Source organism: Littorina saxatilis, linkage group LG12 (assembly GCF_037325665.1).
Source record: "Littorina saxatilis isolate snail1 linkage group LG12, US_GU_Lsax_2.0, whole genome shotgun sequence".
Lineage (NCBI taxonomy): Eukaryota > Metazoa > Mollusca > Gastropoda > Littorinimorpha > Littorinidae > Littorina > Littorina saxatilis.
This window is the reverse complement of record NC_090256.1, coordinates 52,995,023-53,005,022: the sequence shown is the minus strand read 5'-3', so window position 1 is coordinate 53,005,022 and position 10,000 is coordinate 52,995,023. Positions and strand designations below refer to the sequence as shown.

The window sequence follows — 10,000 nt, the reverse complement described above, 5'->3', positions numbered from 1 at the left end:
TATTTTCTAGCCCCTAATAGGCAAAGTACCTGTACATGTGGGACATGTCACATGAAGCACCATTTATTGATTGAGACTTCAGAGGCATGATTTGAACTATTAGGCCTAAAAAAAAATAGGTGTGGTTACGGTAACCCGACCTACCCTATTTTTAGGGGCCGACCCCATAACTTTTTATTACATTTGTGAAAAAAAAAAGTGCAGAAAACGCAATGAAAGCGAAAGCGCTCGAGTCGCACACTTAATTCCCTGTCAAGTAGGTTTAATTTGTACACATTAGAAAAAAAAGTTTAAAAAAAAATGATTGCCTTCCTTCCTACCCTATTTTGTTTGGCTATGTTACCTTAACCACATCTATTTGTTTTTTGTTTTTTGCCTTAGTTCAGAGTCTTAGCAGTTCTCATGCTCAGAAAATATCAGTTATCACATGCTTTACTGGGGATGGCCAAATCTCAGAATTTTACTTCGTCAGCTGGGCGGTAAAAATCAAGGGTCTGCCAAACCCGGCAAATGCAGTAGGCAGCCCAGAGATCCCTAAGTACCTCTCCCAAAGATGGTACTTTTCGGCAAGATTTACAGTTTCAAGCTGTTAGGACAATTTCTTTGAACATGTGATTTTACAGAGGTTTTTTTGGGAAACTATTCAAACCCATATCCTCATCATCTTGTTTCTCGATTGAGAATAATCATTTATAGATGACTATTATTCATTTCCCTTGTTGGGGTGTACTTGCATGTACTGGTGGTTGATTACCCAAATGTCCTCTCAGTGATTGAGACTTATATGAGGCTCAGTGATTTTAAATGTCACTGTTTCTTTAACGGGTTTATTCCGTTCTTTTATGTGTACTAATGGTACAGGTAGATATGGGGAGTGGTTGTTTGTTCAACCCATCTCATTATTTTGTTTCTCCACAAACAGATAATCATTTATGTATGATTTGTAGTGTACCTCATAAGATCTGAGTGTTATAATCACAGTAGCTTTGATAGTAGAGGCTGAGCGTTTCCAATGAAGGTAAACGTATTGTAGAGATGTTTTGCCTGTCGGTGATGAGAAGGTCATATAATTATATTGCCCTTGGTTGGGCTGTTGCTCTCCTAATGTGAGGCAGATTAAGTTGAAGTACCTCTCAGTGATTGAGGATTTCGTTGTATGTGTACCTCACAAATTCTGAGGGTTATGATCACAGTAGCTTTGATAGTAGGGGCTGAGCGTTCCCAATGAAGGTGAACGTATTGTAGAGATCGGTAGTCAAGGCTGTTTTGCCTGTCGGTGATGAGAAGATCGTATATACTGCCCTTGGTTGGGCTGTTGCTCTCTTAATGTGAGGCAGATTGAGTTGAAGCACCTCTCAGTAATTGAGGGTTTCGTTGTTTGTGTACCTCACAAATTCGGAGGGTTTTGATCACAGTAGCTGTGATAGTGGGGGCTGAGCGTTCCCACTGGCAAGTAGTTAACTCTGCGTGTTTAAGTAGATAGTTTCGTCAGAGTTGATCTGAGGTCTTATTGGCGGGTAACAGTTCCCGCTCATGGATTGGCTGGTTCGTGTAATTAGGGGATAAGTGTGTGTCACCCAACGTCCCTGTGGTTGGGGGTGGCGTCAGCGATTGGTGTAGTGGGGCTCTTAGCCTTAGGCTTGGTGGGCGGAGTTATTGTGGGGGTGATTGTTGGGCGCGAAACTGCGTCCCTCCCTGTCCGTTGCGGTTGGGTAACCGTGTTACGTGTCAGTTCTTCCGTGTACTTAGCACTGGTAATCAGTGTAAGATTAAAGTAAACTGCTCCCCGCACCCCCCAAGCCAGAGAACAAGTTAGTTTCTACCCCCCCCCCCCCCCCCCCTTCCACCCTCCGTGTCCGTGTGCATGATACTGCCGGCAAGCCCACAGCACGATACTTTGTCTGCTTGTCATGAACTAGTTATGGAAATTGAATTACACACAATCAAAAGAACATTTGAGGACAAAGAAACAAACCTGAATCAATTTCCAGCCCTTCTTCGTAGTCACAGTCAGAGCCACACGTCTCTTCTGCCTGCGATTTTGATTCCAAAATTAATTGTCCATCGGGCTTTCATTGTCATGATGCCGTCTTCGCTTTGAGCAGAGACATACATACATGTCTATGTCTCTGCTTTGAGTCAAGTTCAACCTGAACAGTTTTAGGACGTCCTCGTTTTCCAGTGAGAACCTTAATTTTGACAGACGGAATTGCTTCGAATCTCTTCGCGCGCGGCATTATCACGTCAAGCTTTTTTCATCACCGAAAATCGCGTCCGGTAATGGCGACGTAAATTCTTGATTGGAAATTAATAGTAAACGATCGATGAAACAAAAAACGGGATCCGAAAGACACCAAAACTTAAAAGATCAAAATGTAAACTGTATGTTTTGCTAGTTTGGCTTTATTTTCGATTTGGCTCCATTCACTGAGTTATCCGAACGGCGGCAGTGCGGAACCGCAGCATCCATCGCTATATATAGCTTCAGCGCGGCTACAGGGGCCTATCATCGCAAAGCAACCCGAAGACTGAGCTACACAGCCTGCTCAGAGTACGTTCTCCGAGTACAAAGTACCCTTCTCACACGGCTGTCCAGCCTCTATTCAAACATACTTTGTAACCGCTATGAGCGAAGTGCAATGGGTGCACACACACACACCACTCCACTCACACACACACACACATACACACACACACTCACACACACACACACACACACACACACACCACTCCACTCACACACACACACACACACACACACCCCTCTCTCCCCATCCCACACACACCCATGAGGCTATTTCTTGTCTTCAACTGCTATGGTCAAGGTCTCTGTCATACCATCTGTGTTGTTGCAAACAGAAGGGGCCAGTGCATTTTGTGGAGCCATGCTCAACACGCTTTTCAAACGAGGAGTGGACGATTCTGAGTCAAGAGGACTTGCCGGGAATCACCAAGCTCATAGGACGACCCAAACACAATCCTGCCGGACAGCTAGTCTTGGTGAGCCACTGATGAACAGTAACAAGTACATTAACAATACTTTCTGTATTCTTCACAGGAAATGAACATTAAGCTCAATCAGAACAGTTGACCGACCACCTGTAATGGTTGCCCGATGGATTGCCACATTGACGTGGTCGGGGGGCTTGCGTGCCTCAGCGACCCATAGAGCTATGCCGGCGGGAGATCCGTCTCCTGGTAGGGCCACCCAAGCCGGACAGGTCAAAGGGTAGAGGTCTGACAAAGCGCAATCCACTGGTCCTCCAGGTGGGGGTTGGGCACTGGGCTAACAACCCAGTCTTCGTAAAAAAAAGAAAAAGTTTTTACGGAAACAGAACAGTTGACAAGCGATCAAGCTTTGTTTGTTATGCGTTCATTTTAACTGGGTTTAATGTGTAGTTTACAAGGTCTATTTTTCTGCCGGAGGTTCTTTGTGGTACATGCTTCAGCCTGCAAGGTTGATGTATATCCTTCAATAAGAAATGGCACACTCATTGTTAATTTTAACACCTGCTCGTACAAAATTTTGCAGGGACAACATAGGGAAGGTGTTAGATGTCTCCACTGTTACGACTTCTACAAAATGTTGCAGGGACAACATAGAGAAGGTGTTAGATGTCTCCACTGTTACGACTTCTACAAAATGTTGCAGGGACAACATAGAGAAGGTGTTAGATGTCTCCACTGTTACGACTTCTACAAAAATGAAAGGTTTTCACTCTTTCACAACCCATCAGAGTTATTTCCAAAAATGGTGTATTTGGGCTGGATTTTAAGAGTGACCTCTCATCACTTTGTGGGTTTCAAAATTGTTGTGTTTGTCTTTTTTCACAGCCGTTTGTGATACCAGCCACCTCTCTGTGCTCAGTGAAGGATGCTGTTCTTGGTCGATGGCTGGGGGCGGAACTTGAGTTGTACGTTGTGTGCCTGCAACAGCTAGCCCACCATATGTATCACCTGCATGACCGGGGCATCGTACTCTGCGACTTTTCTGCTGAGACTGTCCACGTGGAGAAAGTGTCGGATGTCAACAGAGTCATGAAGGTGAGCTCTTCACAGGGTCTTCTTTTCTTTCTTCTCCTCCCCCCCCCCCCCCCCCCCCCCCCCCTGGATAGTCACATTCATGGCCTGATGGAATGGGTTTAAGGGCAGACCGGGTAGGCAAAATGAGTTATTTTTGGTCTCATACACCTTTTTGGGGTTGTTGCATTTTTCACACCTTTGAACATCCTGGAATGCATTCAATAATCTGCTTTTATCATTTTAGACATGTATTCATGTAAATAAAACCATTTTCAAACCGATGTTTTGTTGTTTTTGTCTGTGTTTTATCGAAAAAATCGAAAAAAAGGTCTACTTTGGATACTCCGTGCTGGTAAATGTGCGCATATGACATGACCCTTCGCTGTTCAAACTGTGTGGAAATTTCCGTTCTTCAAGATGACGTCATCACCGTTGGGGAATTTCCGTTGACATAGGCACAAAGAGAGAGAATCCGTTCCAACCGAAACCCCGGAATTAATATATGCAAATATATGTAGGTCAAAGGCATTTGGCGCAAGCGCAGTAGACAACTTATCAGTCCCCCGGTGTCAACAAATCCATAACTTTTTCACCGATTCAGCAGCATTTTTCAAGGTTTTGAGCTGCGGAGAACAACCCTAACATTGGAAATGTTCGGCATAGTGGCAAGAAATATCAGAGAAAGATGAACCAGCAGCAGCGAACAGTAGAAGGAAGTAACAACACTCCGAAATGAACCAACATGATCGTATTGAAGCAGACGACATTCTAAGATTCTTGACTCGACGAGGTGGGTTTTGCTTCTTTCTCTTTTCGATCTTGTTTGTTTGACAACGTGATTTATTGCACATTGTTATGTTGTTGTTGTTGTAAGAATGTGTTAGGGTTTGCAGGTAAATGATAAACAATTTGTGTCTGAAGTATTTTGCGGGTTTCTTGATCCAATTTACTGACCATGCCGCCGCCGCACCCCCCCCCCCTCCCTCCCTCGATCATCTCTGTGATATCGTCTTCACAACCCCTATTTTATTGTTCTTCGCTGGCCAGTCCTTGAGAGCTTACTATGGTGTAACATGTCATCATTATTCTTTGTCTGGGGTCAAACTGAGAAGCAGCATCTGAGCGATGTACGACTGACACAGTTTCTGTTTTTGGTCATTGACCGTAGGAAAATAAGTACAGTCGAACCCACTTAAAACGAACACGCTAGTTACGAATTTTGACTTATAACGTATTAGTTTTAAGTTCCCAACTGAATACCTCTTTCTTCATGCTTAAAGAAAATGCTTAAAACGAATTCTTTATAACGAATTTATGCTTATAACGAGCACTTTTTGGATTCCCAAGCATGCATAATGTCTGTAATTTACTCACGCTTATGACGAAATCTTTAAACTCGTCCCGAGATCGACATATCATGGGAATTTGAGAAGTTTGAATACATGTGTCAAAGTCTTCCCTTGCGTCGACTGCTTGAACCATTGCTCAACCGATCACTGAATAAAGTTAAACTGATTACACTGTACTCACAAAACAATTTCAAATTTAGAATCAAAGTGATTGATAGCTCAGACACTGAACATGAATGACTGACTGACGTTTATTTCCTTCGCGAATACCAAAAACGAAACATCAATGTTTTGAACGGGAGCCATTACCAAAAAATATAGATGCCAGAGTGGTTTCCCTTGGACAAGGGAAACCACACTCTCAACGTTTGCGTTCGCCGGTTCGCGATAGTTTATCAGTCAGTCAGTGCTTTCGATTTGGATTTGAACATCATGTTGCAACAACAAAACAAAAAAACTAAATTGGCCAAGGTTTGCTACCCGTCGCCAAGGTAAGTGATTCCGGACAAATGATAGGAACACCGCGAATGTGGACAGTGTCAGTGTGTGCGTGTGTGTGACCAAAAACGTAACAACTGGATGAAACATCAGTGTGTGCTCACTCTCACTCAAACTCAACAATCATCACTCAACATGAGACACACATGAACATGTAACTGAATATGTCACTTTATTGTCTAAACGTGAAGCAGCATGAAAGTTGCGAAAGAAACAAATTCAAACACCATAAAATGTACAAGACTTAAAAAAAAAAAATTTAAAAAAAAAAAATCAATCAATTTTCTTAATACGAATTTTGGTTAAGACGAACTTTTTTTCCGATCCCCAGTGATTCGTCTTAAGCGAGTTCGACTGTACCCTACTAGAGAGCGTTCTCTAATTCTAAAGGATTGGTTTACACCAGCATGGCTGACCAACCTATCATTGACAGCAATATTGTTGTCAAATCTTTTCCATTAACTAAGGAATAAAAAAATAGATCCAATTTATTTCACCAAAGAAAAAAAAGAGTTAAACTAAAGGACTGGGGATGCAACTCATGAATCAAAAGCATAAAGATCACCTGCAAACAGTGCTAGGTTTAGGAAATCTGAAAATGTATACACACACACACACAAAACAGACAACAGACAAGAAACAAGCAAATGCATAGCAAGTGTGATGAAATAAATTAATTTTAAAAGAAAAATATGAAAAGAAAGAAAGAAAGAAAGAAAATAATTCAGCTAGTTTCAGTATTAGTTCCTGTGTGTATGTGATTGTGTGGTTACTCAAATCCCATAGTAAACTTGACATGTAAATTTTGTGATAGGGGCCGGTATGTATATAATGGGATAACCTTCTGTGAGGTTTAGTGTGTGACATCGTCGCGATATAACCTTCGTGGTTGAAAACGACGTTAAACACCAAATAAAGAAAGAAAGTGTGTGACAGGGTGAGAATACTTTGATTTCTTTTGCTTTTTCGTGGCTGCTTTTATTTTCAATTATTTATCATTATATATATTAAAACATACACTTTTTTGTCATTAAGTTGTGTGTGTTTGGGTATTAATAAGTAGTGCAAATCCACATGTAATGAGTATGAGTCACTGTTAAATTAATGAATGTCTTTTGTGTGTATGTGTGTGTGTGTGTGTGTTCGTCAACCGACATATGTGGGTACGAGCCGCTGAGGTGGTTGTAAGAAAACCCGCCTGGTTCAGTGGTTGGGGGCTGATTGGGATTTCTGATTTACCGGCCTAGCCAAAAAGTTGAGGTACACCCCATGTAATATGGTCATTTGCAAAATAAAGTACAAGCACTTGTTGACGTTTATATTGAGTCTTAAAATTTGCAGCTTATTACAAACAAAAACCATGGACAGTTGTATCAAGTATTAAATCAGTGTTTGTGTATTTATTAGGTTGGAGCAAGGGGAGAGCCAGTCCTCCTGTGGTGGCAGCGAGGAGAAAGATTGACCTGATGGAAAAGTTTGCTAAACCGGAACTACCCTCTTCCACAGCAGAAACATCAGCTTTGCCATCTTCTGACCAACCATAAGAAGATACAGATACTTTGCCATCTTCTGACCCATCACAAGCAGATATGGATACTGGTACTGTGCAACGTCACTCCGCTGACATGTGTTGGGCTTTTGTCAACATTGATCAGCTCAATCTATTGCTGAAAGGTCTATATCCTGTACTGAATGCTTGTCTGATAGCAGTCTGATTATGAAAGAAGGTGATGCATCAGCCCAAGGATTTGCACAGGCCCTGCATCTGGAGTGCATATGAGTGTCCATTCAAGTCTGCAGTTGTTTACTCTTCTCCCGGTGTTTGCAACGCTTCGGGTGGTAAAGTTGCATTTAAAATAATCCGCCTATGACCATGTCGGTACATGGAAAGGGACATTCAGCTTTACAGAAATTTGCTGCAGTGTTAGGATTGAGCACAGAAATACTGTAATTAAAATGTTGCAACTTTTGAATGGCTTGATAGCTTTGTTCCATTTGTGTATATATAATTATGTAATGCTGTTGATGATTTGTGAAGCATCATTTCTATGCAATGGAATAAGAAATCAGTGCATCCGTTGGGTTTTTATGAGTCTGACAGTTTGGTTCTGATCAATATTTTCATATCAGCACAAACACAGATAATTGACTTTTTTAATGTTTTCATATGATTTTTTTTTAAATAAAAAAATCTGATAATTTGATTATCAAATCATTTCTCCTTCATAGTTAAAGTGTTATTCTGGTTAAAAAAAAACCACCCCATTAATTCAAGCTCTACTGTGGTACTAGTTTACCGGGGTACTAGTGAGACTCTCTACATGTAATTTGAGACAAAATGTGGTAATTAAAATGTAACTTTTGAATGGCTAGATGGATTTGTTCCAATTTTGTATATGTTGTTTATGATTTGTGAAGCACCATTTCTGTGCATGGAATAAGAATACAGTGGATTCCTTGTGTTTTTATGAGTCCGACAGTTTCGTTTTGATTCATATCTGCACTAACATAGATGAGTTTTCAAATGATTTTTTTAAAAAAGTCCGGATAATTTGATCGTCAAATCATTTCCCCATCATAGTAAAGTGGTTATTCTTATAAAAACATATCAATTCAGGCTGCACTGTGCTACTAGTTTGAGGTACTGGTTGGAATCTTTCAAATGCTGTTTTCTCTGAATGTAATTTTCAGACAAACATCTGTAATTAAAATGTTGCAACTTTTGAATGGCTTGATGGATTTGTTTCATTTTTGTTTATGTTGTTTATGATTTGTAAAGCGTCAGTTTTGTGTATGGAATAAGAGTTAAGTGCATTGGTTGGGTTTTTATGAGTCTGACAGTTTGGTTCTGATTCATGTTTTCATATCGGTACAAACAAAGATGGTTGTTTTCATATGATGTATATAAAAAAAATCCTGATAATTTGATTGTCAAATCCTTTTCCCTACATAGTAAAGTGGTCATTCTGATAAAAACATATGAATTCAGGGTGCACTGTGCTACTTGTTTTTTTATGTACTGGTTCAAATCTTTAAAATGCTGTTTTCTCTGAATGTAATTTTCAGACAAAACGCTACAATTAAAATGTTGCAACTTTTGAAAGGCTTGATGGATTTGTTCAGTTTTTGTATATGTTGTTTATGAGTTGTACAGCATCAGTTCTGTGCATGGAATAAGAGTTCAGTGCATTGGTTGGGTTTTTATGAGTCTGACAGTTAGGATCTCATGTATTTTTCTTATCAGAACTGAACCGGTAACTGAAAATGCTAAATTAAAATAATATATTGCTTAGAAATGCTTTTCGATGCACATAATTATTAAACACACACATATTGCTGCAAAGAAGAAAAATTGGATCAAAACATGCACTGGTTCACAAACTGCAACATTTTAAAAAAAGCACATTTTATAACGTTTTTCTCACATTTTGGTGAATAAAACCCCCCAAAATTGCTTTTCACTCAAAATTTAAAATGGTTTCCCTTAATTAGGTTATTCTGCTTGCAAAAATCAAACAAGCAGCAAACTGTTTCCAAAATAAAAAAAAAAAGTGCTTGCCTACCCTGTCTCCCCTTAAACAAAGAGAAATGGGTGAAGAAGTGGCTCTATCCCATCTCCCTCCCCCCTTTCCCCGTCGCGATATAACCTTCGTGGTTGAAAACGACGTTAAACACCAAATAAAGAAAGAAATGGGTGTGTTTGTTAGCAGGTATGGAGTAACTCATTTTCTGAGATCAAGATCAAAGATTAAAAACGAAATTGTTTGGGATAATGCTGATGCTGCATGGCACGGAAACAAGTCAGTTTGTATAAAATTGTACAGTGGAACCTCCTTTTAAGGCCTAACAAATCTGAGAAAATCAGGTCTCAGAAGGGAAGGAGTCTTATTTTTGAAGTAAATTTACAGACATAGAAAATGTGAAAAACTAAGGTCTGAAATCTAAGAGGGGGTCGGTCTAAAATCTAAGAGGGGGTCGGTCTGAAATCTAAGGGGGTCGGTCTGAAATCTAAGAGGGGGTCGGTCTGAAATCTAAGAGGGGGTCGGTCTGAAATCTAAGAGGGGGTCGGTCTGAAATCTAAGAGGGGGTCGGTCTTAAAAGGAGACTTAAAAGTGGGGTTCCACTGTATT

The 10,000-nt window shown here is 40.4% G+C and overlaps 1 protein-coding gene across 1 annotated transcript in view; it reads left to right on the top strand.

The window, feature by feature from the left end:
• LOC138982225 (uncharacterized) overlaps window positions 1–10,000 on the top strand; it is a 46,709-nt gene that overhangs the window by 28,771 nt on the left and 7,938 nt on the right. Inside the window, exons 16-17 of the mRNA XM_070355456.1 lie at window positions 2,860–3,000; window positions 3,835–4,044. Coding sequence (XP_070211557.1) covers window positions 2,860–3,000; window positions 3,835–4,044 — 351 coding nt within the window. The remainder of the gene's footprint in view (window positions 1–2,859; window positions 3,001–3,834; window positions 4,045–10,000) is intronic.